The sequence below is a fragment of the Pongo pygmaeus genome, chromosome 11 (assembly GCF_028885625.2).
Source record: "Pongo pygmaeus isolate AG05252 chromosome 11, NHGRI_mPonPyg2-v2.0_pri, whole genome shotgun sequence".
NCBI classification, from domain to species: Eukaryota; Metazoa; Chordata; class Mammalia; order Primates; family Hominidae; genus Pongo; species Pongo pygmaeus.
The window spans coordinates 102,975,723-103,003,375 of record NC_072384.2 but is presented as its reverse complement, the minus strand read 5'-3'; the positions used below and the strand labels follow the sequence as shown (position 1 = coordinate 103,003,375).

Below are 27,653 nucleotides of genomic sequence, written 5' to 3'. Positions count from 1 at the left end.
TAATTTAACAGAGAACATTTATTGAATGCTTACTAGGTGCCAGATACTGTTCTGAGGGTTTTATATGTTTTCTTTATTTAATCTTCAAAATAACCTCAAAAAATTGGTACTATAGCTCTCCCATTTTACAAAAAGGAAACAGAGGCACAGAGATGTTAAGACAGTGTCTGAACTCTAAAGGAGATACGCAAATGGCCAGTAAGCACATGAAAAGGTACTCAGCACCATTAGTTACATGGGGAAACAAATCCTAACAATTACATACCACAACACACCCACTAGGACGACTATAATTTTTCAAACAAGTGTTAGTGAAAATATAGAGAAACTGGAATTATATACCTTCATACATGGGGATAGAAAATGATACAGCTGCTGTGAAAAACAGTTTGGCAGTTCCTCTAAAAACTAAACATCGAATTATCATATGACCCAGCAATTCCACTCTCAGGTATATATCGAAAGGAACTGAAAGCAGGGATTCACATAGATACTTGCATGTACACTGCAGCATTGTTCAGAACAGTCAAAAGGTAGAAACACCCCAAATACCCATCAACAGATTAACAGGTAAACAAAATGTGGTATATTGATAAATGGAATATTATTCACCCATTAAGAGAGATTAAGGCCAGGTGTGATGGCTCTTGCCTGTAATCCCAGCACTTTGGGAGGCCGGAATGCAGATCACTTTGGGCCAGGACTTCTAGACCAGCCCGGGTAACATAGAAAGATCCTGTCTCTACTAAAAACTCAAAAAACTAGCTGGGCATAGTGGTGCAAGCCTATAGTCCTAGCTAATCAGGAGGCTGGGCAGGGGAAGCATCCCTTGAACCCAGGAGGTCGAGGCTGTAATGACCTGTGATCATCTCACTATACTCCTGCCTAGGCAACAGAGGGAGGGAGGTAGGAGGAAGTCAGGATGGAATTAAGTTCAATAAATGATACAACATGAATGAACCTCAAAAACATTATGCTAAGTGAAATGAGTCAGATGCAGGACAACAAACTGTATGAGTCCACTTATATGAAATGGGCAAATTCATGGAAACAGAAAGTGAGACAGTGGTTAAGGATTAACTGCCAGTGGTATTAATAGTGAGGAAAAAAGGAGGATGGGGAATTACAGGGTTTCTTTTTGGAGTGCTGAAAAAGTTTTGGAAATAGTTAGCAACGGCCGCACAACATTGTGAATGTAATTAATGCCACTAAATTATATACAGTTATACCTCAAGAGATATTGGGAGTTCAGTTCCAGACCACTGCAATAAAGGGAGTAACACAATAAAGCAAGTCACATGAATTTCTTTGGTTTCCCAGTGCATACAGAAGTTATGTTTGCACTATACTATGGTGTATTAAGTGTGCAATAACATTATGTCTTAACAAACATACGTATCTTAATTTTAAAATATTGATAAAAAACTGCTAATGATCATCTGAGCCTTCAATGAGTCACAATCTTTTTGACAGTGGAGGGTCTTGACTTGATGTTAATGGCTGCTGACTGATGAGGGTAATGGCTGCTGAAGGCCGGGGTGGCTACAGCAATTTCTTTTTATTTATTTATTTATTTATTTATTTATTTTGAGACAGAGTCTCATTCTGTCGCCCAGACTAGAGTGCAATGGCGTGATCTGGGCTCAAAGCAACCTCTGCCTCCCGGATTCAAGCAATTCTCCTGCCTCAGCCTCCTAAAGTAGCTGGGATTACAGGTGCACGATGCCACGCCCTACTAAATTTTGTATTTTTAGTAGAGAAGGGGTTTCACTATGTTGGTCCGGCTGGTCTTGGACTCCTGACTTCACGACCCGCCCACCTCGGCCTCCCAAAGTACTGGGATTACAGGCGTGAGCCACCACGCCTGGGCAGCAATTTCTTAAAATAAGACAACAATGAAGTTTGCTGCATCAATGGACTCAGGTCCTTTCACAAAAGATTTTTCTGTAGCACACAATGCTGCGTGGGTAGCATATTGCCCATAGTACAATTTCTCTCAAAATTGGTGACAATCCTCTCAAAACCTGCTACTGCTTTAACAACTAAGTTAGTTCATGTAACATTCTTAATCCTTTGTTGTCACTTCAACAATATTCACCACATCTTCACCAGCAGTAGATTCTATGTCAAGAAACCACTTTCTTTGCTCATCCATAAGAAGCAATTTGTCATGCTTAAGTTTTATCATGAGATTGCAGCAATTCAATCACATCTTCAGGTTCTACTTCTAATTCTAGTTATCTTGCTATTTCCACCACATCTGCAAAGACTTCCTCCACTGAAGTCTTGAAACTGTCAAAGTCATCCATGAGGGTTGGAATCAACTTCTTCCAAACTCCTGATAATGTTGATATTTGACCTAATCCTACAAATCACAAATGTTCTTAATGGCACCTAGAATGGTGAGTCTTTTTCAAAAGCTTTTCCATTTACTTTGCCCAGATCCATCAGAAGAATCACTATCTATAGCAGCTATGGCCTCATTAAATGTATTTTCTTAATAATAAGACTTGAAAGTCAAAATTATTTCTTGGATCCATGGGCTGCAAAATGGATGTTGTGTTAGCAGGCATGAAAGCAACATTCCTCTCTGTGTGTATCTACATCAGAGCTCTTGGGTGACCAGCTGCATTGCCAATGAGCAGTAATATTCTGAAAGTAATCTTTTGTTCTAACAGTAGGTCTCAATGGTGGGCTTAAAATATTCAGTAAATCATGCTATAAAAAGATGTGCTGGCATCCAGGCTTTGTTGTTCCATGTACCAAGCAAAAGCAGAGTAAATTTAGCATAATTCTTAAGGGCCTTGGGATTTTCAGAATGGTAAATGAGTACTGGCTTCAACTTAAAGTCACCAGCTGCATTTGCCCCTAACAAGAAAGTTGGCCTGTCCCTCGAGGCCAGGCATTGACTTCTCTCTAGCTATGAAAGTCCTAGATGGCATCTTCTTACAAGATAAGGCTGTTTTGTCATTAAAAATCTAGGTGGGCGCAGTGGCTCACACCTATGATCCCAGCACTTGGGGAGGCCAAGGTGAGAGGACAGCTTGAGGCCAGGAGTTCAAGACCAGCCTGGTCAACATAGCAAGATCCTGTCTCTACAAAAACATTAAAAAAAAAAAAAATGCCAAGCATGTCAGCGTGTGCCTACAGACCCAGCTACTTGGGAACCTGAGGCAGGAGGACTGATTGAGCCCAGGGCCCAGGAGTTTAAGGTTGTACCGAGCTATGACTGCATTACTGCACTCCAGCCTAGGTGTCAGAGCAAGACCCCATCTCAAAAAAAAACAAACAAAAAACTCTTGTTTAGTGTAGCCATCTTCAACAGTAATCTTAGCTAGATCTTCTGGATAACTTACTACAGTTTCTGTATCAGTACTTGCTGCTTCACCTTTCACTGTTATGTTATGCAGATGGCTTCTTTCCTTAAACCTCATGAACCAACCTGTTAGCTTTAAACTTTTCTTCTGTAGCGTCCTCGCCTATCTTAGCCTTCATAAGAACCGAAGAGAATTAAGGTCTTACTCTAGATTAGGCTTAATAAATGTTGTGGCTGGTGTGGTCTTCTATCTAGATCACTAAAACTTTTCCATATTGCCAATAAAGCTGTTTCACTTTCTTGTCATTCGTAATGCTCATTCAATTAGTACTTTTAATTTCCTGCAAAAACTTTTCCTTTGTATTCAGAACTTGGCTAGCTGTTTGGTACAAGAGGCCTAGCTTTTGGCCTATCTCAGCTTTTGACATGCCTTGCTTTCTAAGCTTAATCATGTCTAGCTTTTGATTGAAATAGAGAGACATGCAACTCTTCACCTCACTTGACCCTTAGAGGCCATTGTAAAGTTATTAATTTGTCTGATTTCAATACTAGTGTGTCTGAGAAAACAAAGAGGCCCAATGAGAGGGAGAGACTCAGGGGAACAGCAGTCAGAATACATACAACATTCATCAATTAAGTTCCCTGTCTTACATGGGCATGGTTCATGGCACCTCAAAACAATTGATAGTAACATCAAAGATCACCGAGCACACAGCACCATAACAGATACAACAATAATGCAAATTGTTGAAATATTGCAAGAACTACCAAAATGGGGCAGAGACACAAAGTGAGCACACTTTTGGAAAATGGCACCGACAGACTTGCTCAATGCAGAGTTGCCACAAACCTTCAATTTGTAAAAAAGCACAGTATCTGCGAAGCCCAATAAAGTTCAATAAAACGACATAGGCATGTACTTTTAAATGGTCAAACCAGCAAACCTTATGTTATATATATTTTACCACAATTTTTAAAAGTTGATTTAACTAGCATACACTTAGGGAAACCCAATATCTGCAAATAAGGTATTTGAGAGTTTTTGATTAATTGTGTTAGTGCTAAATTTACTTGCCAAAGATGAGAGCCCACCATGTAACTGAAAGGATGGAGTACCCAGTTATCCTTTAGGAGGTTCTACACGAGCTTTACAAATAAGATTAACAGTATGATAATTATAAATTTTCTTTCTTTCTTTCTTTTTTTTTTTTTTTTTTGAGATGGGGTCTCTCACTCTGTCACCCAGGTTGGAGTGCGGTGGCATGATCTCAGCTCATGGCAACCTCCACCTCCCGGGTTCAAGCAATTCTCCTGTCTCAGCTTCCCGAGTAGCTGGGACTACAGGTGCATACCACCACGTCTGGCTAATTTTTGTATATTTAGTAGAGATGGGGTTTCACCATATTGGTCAGGCTGGTCTCAAACTCCTGACCTCAGGTGATCTGCCCACCTCAGCCTCCCAAAGTGCTGAGATTACAGGCGTGAGCCACCACACCCAGATCTAAATTTTCTTTTTATTTGTACCCTTAACATTCCCATTTGGGGGATATTTAGAAAAAGGCAGGGAATATAGGGTTTATATTTTAATTCAATTGTTAGGTCACAGCAATTTGCTTAAAAGACTTACTGAACTACATCCACAGATCAAGGGACTCCCAGTGGCTTGTATGATAGCATACTCTTACTAATATGACAAAATGTCTGAACCCATTGAACCTAAAACTGCAGTGGAAATAAAGGGTGCTGTAGAAATGCTCAAGGAAATAAACTTCTACAAATTTAAATGTGACATGTGGATTAAGCAGAAAGCAAGTAGATACCGTACTCATTTTCCAAACTATATGCCCTAAGCTCAGCAAAGTTACAGATTGTGAATAACTACAGAGTTTCACAGAACTCTTTGGTTAAAAAAGTCAATTTTAGGCTGGGCATGGCGGCTCATGCCTGTAATCCCAGCACTTTGGGAGGCCAAGGCGAGTGGATCACCTGAGGTCAGGAGTTCAAGACTGGCCTGACCAATATGGTGAAACCCCATCTCTATTAAAAATACAAAAATTAGCCAGGCATGGTGGCATGCGTTTGTAGTCCCAGCTACCTGGGAGACTGAACAGGAGAACTGCTTGTACCCGGGAGGCAGAGGTTGCAGTGAGCTGAGATCAGGCCACTGCACTCCAACTTAGGCGACAGAGTGAGACTCCATTCCAAAAAAAGAAAAAAAAAAGTCAATTTCAGAAAAGATTCATTACTTTTGATGAGTACAGAGTCTATGTTTTCATTTCTGTAGTTGGCACTAAAGTATAAACACCAAGATAATCCAAATCCCAATCGTCTGTCCTAACAGTAGGATTCCATTTCAAGATTATCAGAACAGAAAATAAACTGAGCCCACTAAGAATATCTGGAATTCTGAAAATCAATACACAAATCCAAAACCACCACAGAAAAGTGTGTTTACTTGGTTCTTTAATAAACATTCTCTCAGGGCCGGGCACCTTGGCTCATACCTATAATCCCAGCACTTTGGGAGGCTGGCAGATCACTTGAGGTCAGGAGTTCGAGATCAGCATGGCCAACATAGCAAAACCCCGTCTCTACTAAAAACACAAAAAATTAGCTGGGCATAGTGGCGTGTGCCTGCAATCTCACCTACTCAGGAGGCTGAAGCAAGAGAATTGCTGGAACCCGGGAGGTGGAGGTTTCAGTGAGCCAAGATCGTGCCCCTGTACTCCATCCAGCCTGAGAGACAGAGAGAGACTTCATCTCAAAAAATAAAAATAAAAATAAAAAACATTATCTCGGGCCACGTATGGTGGCTCACACCTGTAATCCCAGCACTTTGGGAGGCCGAGGTAGGCAGATCACTTGAGGACAGGAGTTTGAGACCAGCCTGGCCACATGGTAAAACCCCATCTCTACTAAAAGTACAAAAATTAGTCAGACATGGTGGTGCACGCCTGTAGTCCAGCTCCTCAGGAGGCTGAGGCATGAGAATCGCTTGAACCTGGGAGGCAGAGGTTGCAGTGAGCCAAGATTGCACCACTGCACTCCAGCCTGGGCAACACAGCGAGATTCTATCTCAGGAAAAAAAAAAAAATACTTCAAAAAATGTTGAGACCAGGAGTAATGTAAATCTGAAGTCTAAATCGAGATGTACCTTACCTGATTTTCAACAATCAGTATAAAAAATCTTTTAAATCTTTAAATGCTTTTCATTCTTCACTAGCAATAAAGCTATAACTGTTTTGCTCATTCATTCCTTTGCAAATATTCCTTGGGCAATTTATTCTGCATCTAGTATTAAGTCCTGGGCATGGAAATACAGCAATAGACAAGCCAGACACAGTCTTCATGGGTCTTACTGTCTAGTGAATGTAAGGAACCATAAATATTATGCCTTTATTTTTGGCTAGAAGAAGAATTATTTTTAGCCTAGATCTAACCATTTTCATACTCTTAACTGACTGAAACAGATTCAAAGAAGTATCAAGGGCTATGCATTGAAACTTGTTTTTAAATGTTAAATGGCACTATGTATATTAATGTAAAACAATGTTAATTTACTCAAGTTTTCAGTTTGTACTGCCTGGTATGTCTGTGTAAGAAGCCAATTTTTGTGTATTGTTACAGTTTCAGGTTATTTATATTCGATGTTTTGTAAAACTCAAATAACGACTATACTTATGGACCAAATAAATGGCATCTGCATTCTTGTTAAAAAAAAAAAAAAAAAGAAACCATAAATAAATAACTACACAAATATTTAACTAATTATAATTGTGGTAAGTTAGAAACTACACCAAACTAAGATGCAGTCTTCAACTGGCTGTATGATCTTAGACCTCAGCTTCTTCATCTGTAAAACTAAGGGGAAGATCTGAATGATTTCTTCTTCTTTGTTTTTTCTTTTTTTGAGACAGGTTCTCACTCTATTGCCCGGGCTGGTGTGCTGTGGTATGATCACCGCTCACTGCAGCCTTGACCTCCCAGGCTCAAGTGATTCTCCTGCCTCAGCCTCCCAAGTAGCTGGTACTACAAGTGTGCACCAGCATGCCGGGCTAATTTTTGTATTTTTTGCAGAGATGAGGTTTCGCCATGTTGCCCAGGCTGGTACTGAACTCCTGGGTTCAAAAGCCATCCACACGTCTCGGCCTCCCAAAGTGCTGGCACTATAGGCATGAGCCACCCTGCCTGGCCCTGAATGATTTCATGAGATCCCTTTATATTAAACAATTCTTTGCTTCCAGAGTCCCTTTGTCAGAATATTTACATTTTTAGGATCAGCAAAGTAATACAGTCCCCATCTCCCAATATATGAAGGTTTTTTTGGCACAAAAACGTAAGGTTAGATGGTCACTAATTTTTGCTGTTACAAATATTTAAGACCAAATTCCATACATTAAATATATTATGATGTTGTAAACCAAGCTTGTCCAACCTGCAGCCCATGGGCCTCATGAGGCCCAGGATGGTTTTGAATGCAGCCCAACACAAATTCATAAACTTTCTTAAAACATTATGAATTTTTTTGCAATGTTTTTTAAGCTCATTAGTGTTAGTGTATTTTATGTGTGGCCCAATACAATTCTTCGTCTTCCAGTGTGGCCCAGGGAAGACAAAAGATTGGACACCCTTGTTGTAAACTAACTTATAAAGAATAAGTGGGGAAAAAAAGTATGTCCATAAATTATCTGTATGTATCAGAATTACTTTGAGAGCTATTTAAAATGCACATTCCCAGGCCCCAACCAAAACCTACTATAGAATACGTGGAGGTCAGGCTTGGAATCTGCTCTTTTTGGTAAGTTTCTCAAGTTAACTCTAATATACATTAAGGTTTGTTCTACTCAAAGCAGAACAAATAATATTAGAAGAAGTAGCTTCAGAGAAAAACACTTCAGGATAAGAACTATAATAAGCTTACCTGTGTAGCTTTGTCCCTCATGCAAGGTGTAGCTTGCCCATGGCTATCCCGAGGCCAGTGTCCAGCAAGATACGGTGCAGCAAGAGTATCCAGGGAGGAAGTGCGTCGGATAATACTGGAGGGGCTTGAAGAAGGCTGTCGTGTTTTGTCACCTAGATTTAAGACAAAAATGCATGTTTTAATAAAATTAGGAAAGAAACAAAGCAGAAACTAAGTTTTAAACTATGTAGAAAGTTCTCCAACTTAACTATGGTAATCCCCTTTAACCACAGGGGAGACTTCCAAGACCCCCAGTAAAGATGCCTGAAATGGCAGATTGTACTCAATTCTATATACACTGTTTTTTCCTATATATACATATCTATGATAAAGTTTAACTTGTAAGTTAGGCACAGCATGAGATTAACAACAATAACTAATAATAAAATAGGACAAGTATAACAACAAGCCAGCATCACTGCTCTTGGGCTTTGAGGCCATTAAGTAAAACAAAAATTCCTCAAACATCAGCACTGCAAAACCATGACAGTCAATCCAATGACTGAGAGGGCTCCAAAGTGACTAGCAGGTAGGGAGCATAGACAACGTGCATAGGTTGGACAAAGGAATGATTCACGTTCCTGGTGGGGGATGCAAGACAGCAAGACATTTCGTCACCCTACTCAGAATGGCGCAAATTTATAACATATAAATTGTTTATTTCTTGAAATTTTCCACTTAATCTTTTCAGACCAAGGTTGACTACAAGTAACTGAAACCATAAAAAAAAAAAAAGGATAAGGATTACTGTATATAAACAGAAACAAAAAGGAACAAGCTACTGATACATGCAATAACTTGCATGACTCTCCAGAGAACTATACTGAGTGAAAAGAGCTGACCCACCCCAGGCCTAGTAAATCTAAATCTCTAGGGATTGGGTCCAGGAATTTTCTATAGAATCAATGTATCTCTCATATCCAACAAATTCTTATTTGGATCTCCTTGTTTATAAATTAAACCCTTGTTTGATATATTTCAGGGAAATGGGAGGACATAATGAAAATAAGACAGGAAGGTAATTATCATGGGAAAATATAAAATAAATCAGTGACAATCTTTCACTAAATATTGTCACTAAAAGACTAGTGACAATGTTATTTGATAATGACATCTAAAAGTAATACTGGCACTTAGTGATCATCCTATTCCTCAATCTTCACAGAGGATGGAGTAATAACACATCTGCTTCACAATAACTTAGTACCAGCCCAAAAGATTAAGACAAATTAACACTTTGCTAATTGATCCCTTGCCTTTGAGAGTATCCTAGCGGATGCATAAACCAAATCAACTGCCAAGAACCAACCACCAGCTTTGTAACAGGGGTAGGTTTCATTTCTGAGCAAAAAAAGTGGGTATTTGCCAATATAATAATTATAAGACATCCAATGTAAATTAAAATAGTAAAATAATATAGTGGCAATAAAGCATATTACTTATTAATGTTTCCTCACATTAATAAGTAATGTGAGAAAAGACACATATAAAAAAGCAGGTTTTGGCCAGGCGTGGTGGCTCAAGCCTGTAATCCCAGCACTTTGGGAGGCCGAGGTGGGAGGATCACCTGAGGTCAGCAGTTCGAGACCACCCTGGCCAACATGGCAAAACCCCGTCTCTACTAAAAATACAAAAATTAGCCAGGCGTGGTGGCGGGCGCCTGTAATTCCAGCTACCCAGGAGGCTGAGGCAGGAGAATCGCTTGAACCTGAGAGGCGGAGATTGCAGTGAGCCAAGATCGCACCACTGCACTCCAGTCTGGCAACAGAGCGAGACTCTGTCTCAAAAAAAAAAAAAAAAAAAAAAAAAAAAAGTGGGTTTTGCAATAACATCTTCAATAATGCAGGCCAAGCTTTGATACATCAAAATAAACTTTAAGTACCAACCAACACCTCATACATGATTTAATAATTGGAAAATAAATCTATGTATAATTTTCTGTGAGAATAATTCTAACTACCCTTACCCCATAGTTGCCAGTAAAAAAGGAAAATGTGTTCTCCTAAATAAATGGACCACATTAAAACTATATTCAATGTGCACATTCCTTTAAGATTAATCCCCCAAATCAAAGTGGCATTAAAAAAACTATTTCAAAATTAATGATCGACTTTAAAGTTTATTTACAAAAAGAGCACTTAACAACCAATTGGCAGAAAACTAGAAACAACAAAATGTCCAAAATGAGAAGATGATTGGATACATTATGGCAGAGTCATATAATGTAATATGATAGGCCATTCAAAGAATAAGCACATAGATACACACGTCCTGGTCTAAAGAGTCATTCATGATAAAGTCAGTGAAAAAAGGCAAGTCCTCACACGTTTATAAAAGGCATGATCTCATATTTTGTTTTAAAAAGTAATTAGATGTGCATAAAAGTGTTTGTTTTGTTTTGTTTTTGACATAGAGTCTCCCTCTGTCACCCAGGCTGGAGTGCAGTGAGGCGATCTAGGCTCACTGCAACCTCCACCGCCCAGGTTCAGGTGATTCTCCTGCCTCAGCCTTCCGAGTAGCTGGGATTACAGGTGCCAGCTAACTTTTGTATATTTAATAGAGACAGGATTTCACCATGTTGGCCAGGCTCATCTCCAACTCCTGATCTCAAGTGACTCGCCCACCTCGGCCTCCCAAAGTGCTGGGATTACAGGCATGAGGCACCACACCCGGCCAGTGTTAGTACATTTATTTTTTAAATCTGGAAAAAGTATGCACCTAACCTTCTGGGGGACAGAATTAGTGTTTTAATTACTAATTTAGGCATTTCTATAATGTTTGAATTTTTATATGGAGTATACTGTCCGAGAAAAAGTATTAAAACAATAGAAACACTTTTAAAACAAGTTACTAATTTTCTGAAATCATAAAATGCTTAAAAATACAAAAATACATATATTAGATTTTGGGAATTTTTATGGTTTATATCTGGGGTTGGGAAAACTACAGCCTACAGGTCAAATCTGTCTTGCACCTGTTTTTTGTATGGCTAGCAATCTAAAACTGGCTTGTACATTTTTTAATGGTTGGGGGAAAAATCAAAATATTTTGTAATCCATAAAAATTAAATCGTATTTAAACTTCAATGTCCCTAAGTAAAGTTTTATTGGAACACAAATATGATCATTCATTTACAGGTTGTCTATGGCTGCTTTTGTGCTAAAAAAAAAAAAAAAGGCAGAATTAAGTACACACAGCAAAGACCTCGTATGGCCCTCTCATTGCTTCACACTGCTGCTCAGCACTACAAATCATAATGACAAAGTTATGCCATATGTATCTCTTGTCTGGGTGAAAAGTCAAATTCGAAGATGATACGTAAAATTTCATATAGATCAGCATTAGCAGATGAACACTTGCAACTGATTTGATGATATGCAACACTAACTTTTAACTAGAATTAAGTGAAATGCTATCCCTTTAAAAAGAATTCCCTCTTCTCATTAGGGCTGTATTACAAAAAATGCATTCAATTATTATATTTTGAAATTTTCTCATTTAAAAATTTGTGAAAAACTGTATGCTCTCTTATTATAGTAGTCCCTACATAATATCTTTGATTTTACCTCTTGACCTGTAAAGTCTAAAATTTTACTATGTGGTACATTACAGAAGACATTTGCTGACCCCTGGTTTTTAATGCATGTCTTTATGTCTTGGTTTCTGTGCTACAACACCCTCATATACTTTATCTTTTGGCAGGAGAAGGGGATGAGCTTAGCTCATTTATGCTTAACTTTCATAGGGGCTTTAAAAATATTTTTAAGATATATTCATGATATTATATTACAGTGTTATTCTAGTTCTATAAGATGGCAAATACATGTATGAAAACACCTCTTGATGCCTCTCTATGTTACATTATTATCTTGGTAAGGGTCTTGCATAGCTACAAGTACAAAAGTTCAGGTGCTGGTTATGTGTCCCACATAAGATTCAATTCCACTAATACAATAGTTACAGCAACTGTGTTGCTGATAATCATAAAAGCTGCTTCACAAATATGTCTGAGATGCACAATTTGCTTTCTCAGTTATTTCACTAAGGCACAGTTATTTCACTAATACGTAATTGTTATAAATGCTACCTATCTCTCCATGTTCAGTTTTCCTTTTGTAGCACATTTTCAGAAAACAAATGCAGTATATACTCATTTTCAGGAAAATATGTACCAACATTATTAACTGTGACAAGTGAAACACAATAAATATACATGTTCACAATTTTTCCTCTAACTAAAAAAAAATACCTTTTGGGATAGTCGCAAGAAAACTAGTCTCAGCTGGCAGGGTGGGAAGGCGCACACACAATGTAAACTGGTATATATGCATTATATCAAATGGCTAAAAGCTGTCTGGCACTTTTCTTCCCTAACTATGACCACTGTTGCTTCAGTTGCCTAGCAGTACATTAATTCAACAGACCTTACTAATGGGTCTGATTTCATTTTATTTTTTCAATTAAAAATCTAAGGGTTAACTTTTCAACCAGTCCACCAAAGATTATTAAAATTATTGGATTATTATTATTTCTTTTTTGGGGGGAAAGAATCTCACTCCATCACCCAGGCTGGAGTGCACTGGCATGATCTCAGCTCACCGCAACCTCCACCTCCCAAGTTCAAGCAATTCTCCTGCCTCAGCCTCCCAAGTAGCTGGGATTACAGGCATGCATCACCAAAACACCTGGCTCATTTTTATACTTTTAGTAGAGACAGGGTTTCTCCATGTTGGCCAGGCTGGTCTCCAACTCCTGACCTCAGGTGATCTGCTCACCTTGGCCTCCCAAAGTGCTGGGATTACAGATGTGGGCCACCATGCCCAGCCAGATTATTATTATTTCGATAATGAACTGGAGAACAGATGAGTTATACGTGCAAAAATACTGAACATTTTATCTTTGGAACTCCCTTCCTTTAATCCATTCGTTCAGACAGTAAGGGCCTGTGAGCCAGTGCTAAGCCCTAGAAATTAAAAAGAATAAGTCACAGCCTGTAATAAAGAACACAGTCTACATCTACCTTGTCATTTTTTCATTTCAATCCAAGTTCCCAAAACTGACAAGAATTGGTGCCTAATTATTAAGGAGGTTATGGGAGGAAAACTTGAAGAGGCAAAGATGACTCAAAAGTTCCCAGACTAAGTGAACAAAGGCTGTATTTATAAGGAAATCCACAGGAAGAAACTGACAGCTAACAAGACTCTTCATGATCTGGCCTCTGAAGCCTCACTTTTTTGCCTGCACTGCCTTGATCTCTACACTAAGACCACGGACTTGCAGTTCCCAGTATGTACTGTGCCCTTACATGCCTCTAGGTGTTTGTCTCTACCCTTATATCCCTTTCTTTGGCTAATTCATGCTTAACCTTTCAAAATTCAGTTCAGATGTAACTTCCTCTGGAAAATCTTCCTCAAACAACCACCCGAACCCATAGTTCACTGGAAAGGTTCCTGACTGTTCCTGTGTTCCGGTACAGAGCATGATTCTGCAGGGCAGGAATTTTATTTCCCACCCCCGATCCCAGTGATTAAGGCAAACCCTGATACAGGCAATATGTTGTAAATGGCCAATGAAAAAATTAATTTTCTTTGTTAATTTCCTAAATGAAGAAGACTTGAGATGCAGAGAAAAGAATGACTTCTAATGTTACTATCATTTATCAACAAGGACAAGTGTATGCAATAAATTCACATGCTTTTTGGTTAATTCAAAGTAAATAAAAACTATGGCTCGAACTTGACTTGTTCTTTAAAAATTAAGTCTTTAGAGAGATTAACTACACATAGCAGGGTGTAGCACTGAAAATTTCAGTCAACGCCTTGGGCTCTTGAGTTCTGAGTTCCCCAACTATGAGCACCTGTTCAATTGGTTCCTGGGTAACTTCAATTGCACTAGTGGAGCATCCCAAACCATGACCCTTAGGTATTCCATTACAAAGGTTCTACAGACCTCGATATACTAATGTTAGATATAAATATTTTTAGAACTTGATTAGGTACTTTTTTTTTCTTGGAAAGAGGGTCTCACTCTGTCACCCAGGCCGAACTGCAGTGGCAGGATCAGGGCTCACAGCAGCAGTGGGATCGGGGCTCACAGCAGCCTCGCCATCCCGGGCTCAAGAGATCCTCCCACCTCAGCCTCCATAGCAGCTGAGACCACAGGCACGCACCACTACGCCCAGCTAACTTTTGTATTTTTTGTAGGGATGCGGTTTCACCATTTTGCCCAAGTTGGTCTCAAACTCCTGAGCTCAAGCAGTCCACTGGCCTCAGGCTCTCAAAGTGCTGGGATTACAGGCGTTGAGTCACTGCGCCTGACCTCAGGTATTGTCTTAAAGGCTGTATCTCCCATTATCCACAGAAACAGCAAGCAAATAAATCAGACATTTAATTGTTCAGAAAGGAGAGAAAATTTTTCAAGTATACAAATGAAAATATTCAGCATAAAGAAACCTAAGAGTGTTAAAAATTCTAATAGTCCACCATCCAAAGCTAACTGCTTTTGTTTTTTTAGACAGGGTGTTGCTCTGTCACCCAGGCTGGAGTGCAGTGGCATGATCTCGGCTCATGCCACTCAACCTCAAGCCTCCCAGGCTCAAGTGATCCTACTTCAGCCTCCCAAGTAGCTGGGACTCCAGGCGTACGCCACTATGCCTGGCTAATTTTTTGTATATTAGGTAAAGATGGGGTTTTGCCATGTTGCCCAGGCTGGTCTCCAACTCCTGAACTCAAGTGATCCACCCACCTCAAGCTCCCAAAGTGCTGGGATTACAGGTGTGGGCCACTACGCCCAGGCAGAAAACCACTTTAATGAGTATTTACTTACAGAAATCTGTCTACCCTTGGACATACATACGATTTTATATAAATGAGGTCCCATTATGTATTCAATTACTTATTGTTGAGGGAAATAAAAAGGGTATGTCGAGAACCTATTTCCATGGCAATAAATTAAAATCCACAACACATTACTATTTTTAATACTTGTACATTATCCTATTTGGTAGATTCACTATAACTTAATCTTCTATTAATGGACACTTTCACGGCAGATAGGTATCCTTTTAGACTTGTTTCAAGATCTGTTCGTGAGAAGTTTCTACATATCAAATTAGTATATTCAAGATAACAGGTAGATTAAAATTGGAAGTACTGCCAAATTGCCTTCTACTGAAAAAATTTTGCAAAAACCTATAACATCACAAGGGTACCCATTCTTGTGTATTTTATCAATTTTCACCAGTGTAAAAAAGATAAAACTATTTCATTTGTATTTCAATAACTGAGTTCTAAAATAGTCATACTTTTACTGGTAATTTATATTTCTTTTATATATTAACAATATTTCAAAAATATTACTCCAAATCTTTCTTTTCTTAATCTTAGAGATCTTTTCTTCTGGTAAAGATTTAAATTCAAAGAGGTTCTATCAGTTTCATTATAGTTTCCTTTTCTTTTATGAAATTCAAGTAAAAATAACTGTAGTTGATTTTATTTTAAAGAGTATGTATAATATAATTAAATTCTTGTAAAATTTGTCTTTCATCCACTATCTAAACTTCTTGCTACACACACACACGAAGGAAAAGCAAAATTCTGATGACACTGGCTGCCTCCAAGAAGGGAAACTTGTCAACAAAGGCGCAAGGAAGACATTTCACTGTATTCCCAATTGCACCCTTGGAATTTGCCATGTGAATTTATTATCTATATTTTTTGAAATTCATATTCCTTGATTCAGTGATTCCACATCTAGGTATGCATACAGAAGAATAATCAAATGCCAAAAAAGGCTTCAAATACAAAGATATGTCCAAAAATTGAAGAACAGGAAAACTGATAGAAAATACATAGAATATTAAAGATATTCAAAATTATGTTTTTAAAATGATAAACTTACATGAGAATTTATTTATAATCTAAGGGAAAATTTAGGAAAAAATGAATTTCCACAATTTATTTCTAATTTTGCATCTTCTTCAGTTATTTCCATGTTTCTTTTTCAGTTAATTTCTCCACTAAGTTTTCAAACATTAACAGATACCATAACCAAATATTGATACAGGCCCAGCAGTACCTAATTAATAATTTATCCTAGTAAGAAAATGATTGATTTAACCAAAATGACTTCCCACAGGCATAGTATCAAAAAGATAAGGACTATTTTAGAAACTTAAAAATCCAATTAGTAATTATTCTTTTGTTAAACATGAGGTATCATTTACATAAAATACAATGTATCAGGCTGGGTACAGTGACTCACGCCTGTAATCCCAATGCTACGGGAGGCTGAAGAGGGAGGATCACTTGTGGCTAGGAGTTTGAGACAAATCTGGGCAACACAGTAAGACCTCCATCTCTACGAAAAATGTAAAAATAAGCCAGATGTGGTGGAACGCGCCTGTAGTCCCAGCTACAAGAGAGGCTGAAGCAGGAATATTGCTTGACCCAGCAGGTCAAGGTCAGAGTGAGCTATGATAGAGTCACTGCACTCCAGCCTTGGTGACAGGGCAACATCCTATCTCTAAATAAATAAATAAATAAATCTGCACCCATCTTTGGAGTTTTGAAAGCCAAATACGCCATTAAATCACTACTACCATCAAGATTTAGAACACTGCCATAAGCCCTAAACAATTTTTCATACTCCTTTGAAGTCAATCTCTCCACTCTTGAACCCAGGTAAATTCTGACCTACTTCCTATTATTAAAGGTTAGTTTTGCTTTTTTAAAAGGTGTCATACAAATGTAATCACATAATACTTTTTTGTGTCTGACTTCATTCACTCGGCATAGTGTCTATGAGATCCATGCTTGTTGTTGCATGTAACAGTTCATTCCTTTTTATTGCTGAGGAGTACTCCATTGTATGAATATATGTGGTGGTAATTATGTCAACTCCTTCTGGTTCTCAGGTCTTTGGACTTAGTCTGGAACTATACTACTGGCTCTCCTGGGTCTCCAGTTTGCCTACCGCAGATAACGGGACTTCTCAGACTCCATTAGTGCATGAGACAATTCCTTAAAATAAATCTGTGTGTATGTTATTGTATCAATAAATATATATGTATCCTATTGGTTCTGTTTCTCTGGAGAACCCAGACTAATACAAAATACTACAATTTGGTTATCTAATACCTTTTTTTTTTTGAGACCAAATCTCATTCTGTTGCCCAGGCTGGAGTGCAGTGATGCAATCTCAGCTCACTGCAACCTCCCCATCCCAGGTTCAGGAGATTCTCTTGCCTCAGCTTCCCGAGCAGCTGGGATTACAGGCATACGCCACCAAACCCGGCTAATTTTTGTATTTTTAGTAGAGATGGGTTTCACCATGTTGGCTAGAATGGTCTCAAACTCCTGACCTCAAGTGATCCGCCTCGGCTTCTCAAAGTGCTGGGATCACAGGCATGCGCCACCGCGCTCGGCCTCTAATAGCCTACTGATGGGCGTCGGATTGCTTCCGGTGTTTGACAATTAGGAATAAGTCATATATGAAAATTCTTGAAGAAATCTTTTTATGGATAAGTGTTTTCATTTCTCTTGGGTAAACAGTGGAAATGCTGGATCTTAGGACAAGTGTAAGTCTCCCTTTATAAGAAACTGCCAAAATGTTTTCCAAACTGGTTGTACCCAGTTTACATTCCCACCAACAATGCATTACAGCTCCAGTTGTTCCACTATCCTCATCAACATCTGGTATTGTCATACTTTTTCATTTCATTCATTCTAGTAGATGAGCAATGGTTCACCATGGCATTGCATTTCCCCAGTACCAAATGAGGTTGAGATAGAGTGCTTTTTGGCCACTTACACATTTTCTTCAGTGGTATGTCTGATCAAATCCATTGTCCATTTTTTAACTGATTGGTTTGTCTTCTTATTAAATTGGATTTATGTATTCTGGATGCAAGTTCTCTGTCAAATATATGCATATGAACAGTTTTGCCTTGTCTTCTTTTTGGCTTGTCTTCTCAATTTTTAATGGTGTCTTTCGAATAGCATTTTTTAGTTTTAATAGGCTACAATTTATCGACTACTTCTGTTAATAGTTCATGCTTTTTGTGTCTTAAAAGACCTTTGCCTACTCCAAGGTCAAGATGATTTGCTCCTATGTTTTCTTCTAGAAGTCTTTCCATTTTACCCTTCATATGTAGGTCTTTCATCCATTTGGAGTTCACTTTTGTGTACAGTTTAAGGAAAGGGATTATCCCCCTCCCCTATATGGATATCCAGTTGTTCCAGAACTGTTTGTGGAAAATACTATTCTTTCTCCCACTGAATTACCTTAGGAACCTTTATCGAGATGTGTGAACTATTTCTCAATGTTCTGTTCTTTTCCATCGATCTGTACCTCTGTCCAAAGGCAATGTAAGTTCTCCAATTTTAATTATTCCTTTTCAATACTGTTTTGGCTATTTTAGTCTTTGCAGTTTCATATAAATTTTAGGATCAGAGTAGGAATTGTGAGAGTTGACATTCTTAGTTGTTCTGGATCTTATGAGGAAAAAAATATGATGTTAACTGCAGGCTTATATTATATATACTTATATATAATAAAGCAGTCCTTTAATTAGAAGGTTGACCTCTAGTCCTAGTTTCCTGAGCATTTCTAACATGAATAGATGGTGAATTTTATCAAATACTTTTTCTGTATAAATTGAGATAACTGGCCAGGCACAGTAGCTCACACCTGTAATCCTAGCCCTTTGGGAGGCCGAGGCAGGTGGATCACCTGAAGTTGGGAGTTCAAAACCAGCCTGGCCAACATGGTGAAACCCCATCTCTACTAAAAATACAAAAGTATTAGCCAGGCTTGGCGGCGGGCACCTGTAATCCCAGCTACTCGGGAGGCTGAGGCAGGAGAATCACTTGAACCCAGGAGGCAGAGGTTGCAGTGAGCCGAGATCACACCACTGCATTCCAGCCTGGGCCACGGAGCAAAACGCTGTCTCCAAAAAAAAAAAAAAAATGTTTTTTGAGATAATCATGTGGTTTACCTTCTTTTCTCTCAGATAAGAGAGTAACAGATATATAGCCCATTCTTATTATTTATGGTAGTTATTTGTTCTATAAAGTCACAATAAACAACAAATTAGCAAATACTGAGCCATTATTCCTAGGGAATACAGTTATATTCCTATAAGCCTCTAATCACAACACTTTCATCAACCAATCAATACATAATCTTGTTTAACATAATATATGTTTCTGTTTAAAGATATCTTATTTAATACATATTACTGGTTCACTGACATTAAACTCATAGGCAACAGCACTATAATTCATGCCTAAATGAAGTTATCTAATACACGTTAATTTCTCCAGAAGGCACATTATAGCTTTCTTGCACTTAAAAACATTAAACAGCACTTCAGTACTGTGCTTGGGGGCACAATGATTTCAAACACCAAAATCATTAGCAAAAAATCTGAAAAATATGGCACGATCATGAAAAGGACATTTGTTTATAATACGAGAGCTGAAGAAAAAGGGAGAGAACGTTGCTTGACTCAATTGGGAATGTATATGTTGGACAATTCAAATGTTCCACTGCATACATGTCCACAAATGACCACAAAAGAGCAAGAAAGTATTGAGTTTGGAGTTACAAATAACTTTTAGCTAGTGGGCAAATTTGCCGATACAAAATCTGCGAATAATAAGGATGGACTGTATACCGATTTTTTTACTACTAAATCAAACTTGCATACTTGGGGTAAACTCTACCTGGTCATGATGTACCATCATTATATTTATACTGCTGGATTCAACTTGCTAATATTTTGTCAAGAAGTTTTGGGCCAGGTGCAGTGGCTCACACCAGTAATCCCAGCACTTTGGGAGGCTGAGGCAGGCAGACTGCTTAAGCTCATGAGTTCGAGACCAGCCAGAGCAACATGGCAAAACCTGTTCGCTACAAAAAATAGAAAAATTAACCACGTGTGGTAGCATGTGCCTGTGGTCCCAGCTGCTCAGGAGGCTGAGGTGGGAGGACTGCTTGAGCCCAGGAGGTCAAGGATGCAGTGAGCCATGATCGCGCCACTGCACTCCAGCCTGGGTGACAGAGCAAGACCCTGTCTCCAAAAAAAAACAAATTAAAATTTTGTGTTCTGTAGTTTTCTTACAATGTCTGTGTGGCTTTGGTATTGGAATAATACTACCTCATAAATTAGTTATGGTATTATCTCTTCTATTTTCTTAAAGGGTTTATGGGCAATTAGTATTACTTCTTTCTTAAAACTCTTACACAATTCACAACTGATGCTATCTGGTCTGGAGTTTTCATTTTAGGAATATTTTAAATTAAGAATTTTTAAATAGATATAGGGATATTCAGGTTTTCTATTTCTTTCTGAGTCAGTTTTGCTAGTTTGTCTCTTTTAAGGAATTTGTCCATTTCATCTTGTTGAATTTATTGGCATAAAGTTCTCCATAATGTTCCTTTATTATCCTTTTAATTTATGTACGATCTGTAGTAACATCTACTTTTTCACTCCTGATATTTAAAACTTGTAATCTTTTTTTCCCTTCATAAATTAACTAAAGGTTTTTCAATTTTATTTATCCTTTCTAAGAACCTGCCTGTGATTTAACTAATTTCCTCTACTAAGCAGGTTTTTGTTTTGTTTTGGTTTTTTGTTTTTTTGAGACAGAGTCTCACCCTGTCGCCCAAGCTGGAGTGTAGTGGTGTGATCTCGGCTGACTGTACCCTCTGCCTCCCGGGGTTCAAGCAATTCTCCTGCCTCAGCCTCCTGAGTACCTGGGATTACAGGCACATGCCACCACGCCCAGCTAATTTTTGTGTTTTTGGCAGAGATGGGGTTTCACCTAGCTAGCCAGGCTGGTCTCGAACTCCTGACCTCAGGTGATCTGCCCGCCTCAGCCTCCCAAAGTGCTAGGATTATAGGCATGAGCCACTACACCTGGCCAACAGTTTCCTAACTCACTGGATTCTGTTACCTTTATGATTTCCTTTCGTCTACTTACTTTGGGTTTAATTAGTTCTCTTTCTAGATTAAGGTAGGTGCTTAAATTATTATTTTAGCCCTTTCTTCCTACTATAATAATTTATAAACATTTTCTTCTACACGTTTTAACTGTATGCCACAAAATGTATTATGTGCTTTCATTACCATTCAGTTCCAAATATTCTGCGACTTCTTCTTTGACCCATGGATTATTTAGAAAAGTTTAATTTCAAAAATATTTGAGATTTTTCAAGAATCTTTCTGTTACTGACTTCTAATTTAATTCTGTTGTGGTCAGTGAACATATTCTATATTTCACTCTCTTTAAAGTTACTGACGCTTATTTTATGGCTCAGCATACAGTTTATGCTGGTGAATGTTCCAGGTGCAGTTGAAAAGAATATGTACTGTGCTGTTGAAGCGGGATATTTCCCTGACCCCTTCTCAGGCAGTAACAGGGATGCATGGGCGCTGGAACTGGCCAGCCACTTCGGCACTGGCAGGGGCAAACTCCCATTCACTTGTTGCTCCACCCCTCACAGGAGGGGGAGTGCAGGTGAGAGAGTGCAGTGGTCAGGCGACTGCTTTTGGGTGCCAGCAAGAGCGAACTCCATACTAGCCCCGAGACACCATCTAGGGGAGGGTGCTCATGACCCTTGAAGCCGGAGGGGGAAATGTTACAGCACCCTTTTAACTTTGCCATCCGCAGACGGCTTAAGAGTTAACAGTTCAGTGGAGGGTCAATGTGACAGCCTTTTGCACCCACACTCGTGGCATCTGAGTTCTTGTCCAATACGCAGGAGGAATGAGGTCACACGAACAAATAGGAAATGATAAATGCGGGAGATTTTATTGCCGATGAAAGTGACTCTCAGTGCGAAGGAGAGCTGAAAAGGAGACAGAGCAGGAAGGTATTCTTCCCCTGGAGTCCAGCCATCCAGACTCCTCTCTGAAGCTGCACTGTCAAGCTGTCCCTTTGAAGTCAAACTGCTTCTGACATCCAACTATAGTCTCCAATGTCCAGCTGCTTTTCCTCCCTCTGCCAGCAAGGCCTGGGGTTTTTATGGGCACAGGATGAGGGGCAGGGCAGGCCATGAGTGGTTTTGGAAAAGGCAACATTTGACCGGACAAACAGGGATGTCAGTTCTCACACTGGGCCATACAGTACCAGGCTTTCTCAGTTCGAGGGCAGGACCCTCGCCAGGGACTCACCCTCTTCTGCCCAGAATTTCCCTGCCTCCTGTCCCTATCACTGTTGCTGAGTGTTCTACAATGCAACTTAGGTTATATTTGTTGACAATGTTATTAAGTCTTCTAAATTCTGACTTTCTCTCCACTTATACTATCAATTACTGGGAAACAAATATTGAACACTGCTTTATGAATTTTGAATTTTTCCTATTTGATGCAAACACTCTTACAATTGATAAATTAACCCCCTTGTCATTTTGAAATGTCCGTCTTTTTTCTTGGTAATATGCCTTACTCTGAAGTCTCCCTTAAACAGTAATCACTATATTAGCTTTCCCATGCTCAGTTTTGTACAGTGCATCTTTTTCCATCTTTATACTTTTAACCTGTTTCTTTATATTTAATGTCTTGGTAGATGTCATATAATTAGATCTTACTTTTTGTTAAATCCAGTCTGATAATCTCTGTATTTTAATTTAAACGGTTAAACTATTTAATATTATATGGTCATACCAACCTATCATTTTGCTTATTTTCCATTTTCTCTACCTGTTCTTTGTTCTTTTTTCCCCTTCTCTTCCTTCATAATCTTGGTTTGGTTGGTAATCTACTGACACATTAGCTATATTTCTTTTACTTTTTGCTTAGTTGCTCTATCTAGGGTTTTATAATATGCATCTTTAACTTATCACACTGTATCTTCAAATAAAAATACATCATTTTACATATAAGACTCTTAGGCCTGCTCTCTCCAGTCCGTGCCTCCAAGATGACAAAGAAAAGAAGCAACAACGGTCGTGCCAAAAAGGGCCGCGGCCACGTGCAGCCTATTCGCTGCACTAACTGTGCCCGACGCGTGCCCAAGGACAAGGCCATTAAGAAATTCGTCATTTGAAACATAGTGGAGGCCGCAGCAGTCAGGGACATTTCTGAAGTGAGCGTCTTCGATGCCTATGTGCTTCCCAAGCTGTATGTGAAGCTACATTACTGTGTGAGTTGTGCAATTCACAGCACAGTAGTCAGGAATCGATCTCGTGAAGCCCGCAAGGACCGAACACCCCCACCCCGATTTAGACCTGCGGGTGCTGCCCCACGTCCCCCACCAAAGCCCATGTAAGGAGCTGAGTTCTTAAAGACTGAAAACAGACTATTCTCTGGAAAAAAATAAAATGGAAATTGTACTTAAAAAAAAAAAAAAAAAAGACTCTTAGACCTAATATTTCCATTGCTGCTTCCTGTCTTTGTGCTACTATTGTCATTCATTTTATGTAGACATTATACACACACAATATGTTATTATTTTGCTTTAGGCAATTATCTCATAAATAAATCAAATAATGTCCAAAAAGTCCTTTTATCTTACCATTAATTGACTATTTCTGGTGCTTATTCTTTTGTATACCAAGTTTCTATCAGATATCATTTTCCTTCCACCTGAAGAACTACCTTTAGCATTTTTTATAGTGTAATTTACTCTCAGGTTTTGTATGTATAAAAAGCCTTTATTTTGAAGGATTTTTTGCTGGGTATAAAATTTAACCTGGGTTTACAGTTTTATTTTATCTATTAGCACTTTAACAATGCCAAATTCTATTTTGCTCTTACATTGTTTCTGGCAAAAAATTTGCCCCTTTTTTGGTTGTTTCTCTGTATATAAAATGTCATTTTTCTTTAGCTGTTTAAAAAACTTTTTTTCTCTTTATCACCGGTTTTCAGCCATCTGATTATGGTGCCTTGGTATGGTCTTCTTTGTGTTTATTCTGCTTGAGATTAATTGAACAACTTGGATCTGCATGATTATAGTTTTTATAAAGTCATGAAAATTTTCAGTCATTATTTCTTCAGACTTTTTTTTTATTATACTTTAAGTTTTAGGGTACATGTGCACAAAGTGCAGGTTTGTTACATATGTATACATGTGCCATGTTGGTGTGCTGCATCCATTAACTCGTCATTTAGCATTAAGTATATCTCCTAATGCTATCCCTCCCCCCTCCCCCTCTTCAGACTTTTTCTATGGCTTTTCCTTCTTCTTCTGAGAGTACAATCACGCCCATGTTATCACACAGATCACAAAGGTTCTGTTCATTATTTCTTTTAATCTTTCTCTTACATTCAATTTTTGTGTGGTTTCTACTGCCGTTTTCAACTTCACTGATCTTTTTCATCAGATAAGAAACTGCTGTTGTCTGCTGTTAACCTCAATCAGTAAATTTTTCATTTCAGTTAAATTTCATTTTAGAAATTTTGATCAGTTCTTTTTAATATATTTCATTTTTCTCATTTCATGTTTTCCTTTAAATCTCTGAGCACACTGAACATATTTATAATGTCAGTTTTAAAAAAATTTTTTGTCATATAATATTATCTCTGTTATTTCATAGTCTGTTTCCACTGCTTTAGTTTTCTCATTATAGTTTACATTTTCCTGCTTCTAGTCATTTTTTACTGGATGCTAGACGTATCATGTTTTTAAGTTTCGGGATTTTGTTATCATTCTTGAAAGATTCTTGTGCTTTGTTCTGAAAGTCAGTAAAGTAACCTGTTCATCAACTTGATCCTTAAAGTTTGTTTTAAGCTTTTGTTTGGACAGATTGGGAGTAGCCTTTACTCTAGGCTAATTTAGCCCCACTTTTAAGGCATGGCCCTTTTGGGGTCTCCACTGAACATACTGGGTGACCAAAAACAACTTAGCACTCTGGTAAGTGCTTAACAACTCCCTAACCCTGGGAATTACTTAACATAGAGCTCCTCAGTCATTCCTTGTCCAGCCTAATGGAGTTTCACTGTACATACATTCTATATATTCCTTCAGCAAAAGCTAAAGAAAACACCTATTCAGATTTCTAGAGCTCTTTTTCTATACACTTCCCTCTTCTCTGAAACTTTGTCCAGCTCTTTCCAGCCACTGCAACCTCTCTGAATTCCAATCCCTATCTCAAATCAACAAGGCATCATGCCCTGAGATTCCCCCTGCCTACAGTGTGATCTAAAATGTGTCTTCTGGCAGAAATCTAAGGCAATCATAGTGCTTACCTTACTATGTTTCCCTTTTCTCAAAAATAATATTCCCACAATGCCTGTAATCTAACATCTAAAAAATAGTTGTTTGATGATATCTTTTGACCAATTTTCTCACTGTTTACCATAGAAGGGACTATTTCTCCATCATGGCCAGAAATAGAAGTCTCTTCATGTCCAAGTATTAATAAATCATATTATTATGATATTGTTATAGGAGTTATTAAGAAATTATTTTAGGCAGATAGAGAGGAAAAAGAGTCCTTGGGAAGTTTTGGTTTCTTTTAAAGCAGCTCCAGAAGTTTCTTGTCTAGCAGGAAAGCCCTGGCTCTTAGAGCTAGGCCAGCAAACTTTGATATGCAAATGTTGGCCATTAGAAACTGGGTCCACCCTTGTACGGGTGTAGAGGCTCACACGTGTAATCCCAACACTTTGGGAGGCAGAGGCAGACAGATCACCTGAGGTCGGGAGTTCAAGACCAGCCTGGCCTTGTAGAGACGTGGAGAAACCGTGTCTCTACTAAAAAAATACAAAATTAGCTGGGCATGGTGGCGCATGCCTGTAATCCCAGCTACTCAGGAGGCTGAGGCAGAATTGCTTGAAGCCGGGAGGCGAAGGTTGCAGTGGGCCGAGATCTCACCATTGCACTCCAGCCATTGCACTCCAGCCTGGGCAACAAGAGTGAAACTCCGTCTCAAAATAAAAAAAACACTGGGTCCACTCAAACATGGCGATTCCCACTGTCTTCTTCCTTGCCCCAACATGTGCCTGGCAACATGGCTGCCCCCACATATCCCCACGTATGTAGAACATCATAGCACTCTGCATTTGCATATTAAAAGGCTAGGGTGTGAGGGCCAGTTTTTTCACAGGCTACGTGAATGACATGCCTGGTCAAACCAATCCCCTGAGCCCTATGCAAATCAAACACCACCTCCTCCAGCCTCCTCATATAAGCGGCCACTTTTCTACCATACAGAAGGTTTCCTCTCTCGGCTTAGGAGCCCCACTCCCTCTGTCTCTGTATAAGGGAGCTTCTTCCTTCTCTCTTGCCTATTAAACTCTCAGCTCCTTAAAACCACTCCACATGTATCTGTGTCACTTTATCCAATTCAGTGCGAGACTAAGGACCCTGGTGTCCCTCCACTCATCAGAGTTGTATCAATATAATTATATGATATGATATAATGGTGATAATATATATCATATTAATACGTCACACTTTAAACTAAACTGATGCCTGATGTATCATCCAGAACTACAAACAACTCTTTTGCTTTGTGAGTTGTTTTATTCACAAAACGGTTTTCTACGCATCAAGGACTAGATGAATAATAGGGAGAAAAACAGCTGAACACAACAAACATTGAGCAATTAATACTTATTAGGCATTGAGCAAACTGCTTCCATGCATTACCTAATTTAAACCAACACTCTGAGGCAGAAATTACTAAATTTGTTAATTCAATAAATATTTATTAAGCACCTATTATGACTCCAGATTCTTCTAGGTGCTAGTAGTGAGCACACAAGTAAAAATACAGAGATTTTAGGAGTTTATATTCTACTATCATTAATCCTACCCTCCAGATTAAGAAAGTGAGGATGGAAAACTTAAGTAACTTGTCACTTAGTTTGTAAGAGACAGAGCCAAGGCTTGAGTGTAAATCTCCTTAAAACTAGAATCTGAGCAAGATCTAAACCACTACACATTAGAAGGTCTCTCACAGAATTCATAGCCTATCAAGAAATAGAAAAAATTAAGTACATATAACACAGTATGATAAATACTGTAAGAGTGGTATGTCCCTACTATTAGAGGAAAACTCACAGGGCACCTCCTGCATTTTACTATAAGCAGCAAGAGGAAATCCAGTGGCAGCTTTCACACTTTGCTTAGAAATCTCTTTGGGGCCGGGCACGGTGGCTCACGCCTGTAATCCCAGCACTTTGGGAGGCCGAGGCGGGCGGATCACGAGGTCAGGAGATTGAGACCATCCTGGCCAACATCGTGAAACCCCGTTTCTACTAAAAATACAAAAATTAGCTGGGCATGGTGGCACGTGCCTGTAATCCCAGCTATTCGGGAGGCTGAGGCAGGAGAATCACTTAAACCCCGGAGGCGGAGGTTGCAGTGAGCCGAGATTGTGCCACTGTACTCCAGCCTGGTGACAAAGCGAGACTGTCTCAAAAGAAAG

The 27,653-nt window shown here is 38.8% G+C and overlaps 1 protein-coding gene and 1 pseudogene across 1 annotated transcript in view; one reads left to right on the top strand and one right to left on the bottom strand.

The window, feature by feature from the left end:
* FAM117B (family with sequence similarity 117 member B) overlaps positions 1-27,653 on the bottom strand; it is a 135,360-nt gene that overhangs the window by 65,859 nt on the left and 41,848 nt on the right. The window contains exon 2 of the mRNA XM_054479151.2: positions 8,238-8,389. Coding sequence (XP_054335126.1) covers positions 8,238-8,389 — 152 coding nt within the window. The remainder of the gene's footprint in view (positions 1-8,237; positions 8,390-27,653) is intronic.
* LOC129032115 (small ribosomal subunit protein eS26-like) lies at positions 23,195-23,622 on the top strand (annotated as a pseudogene).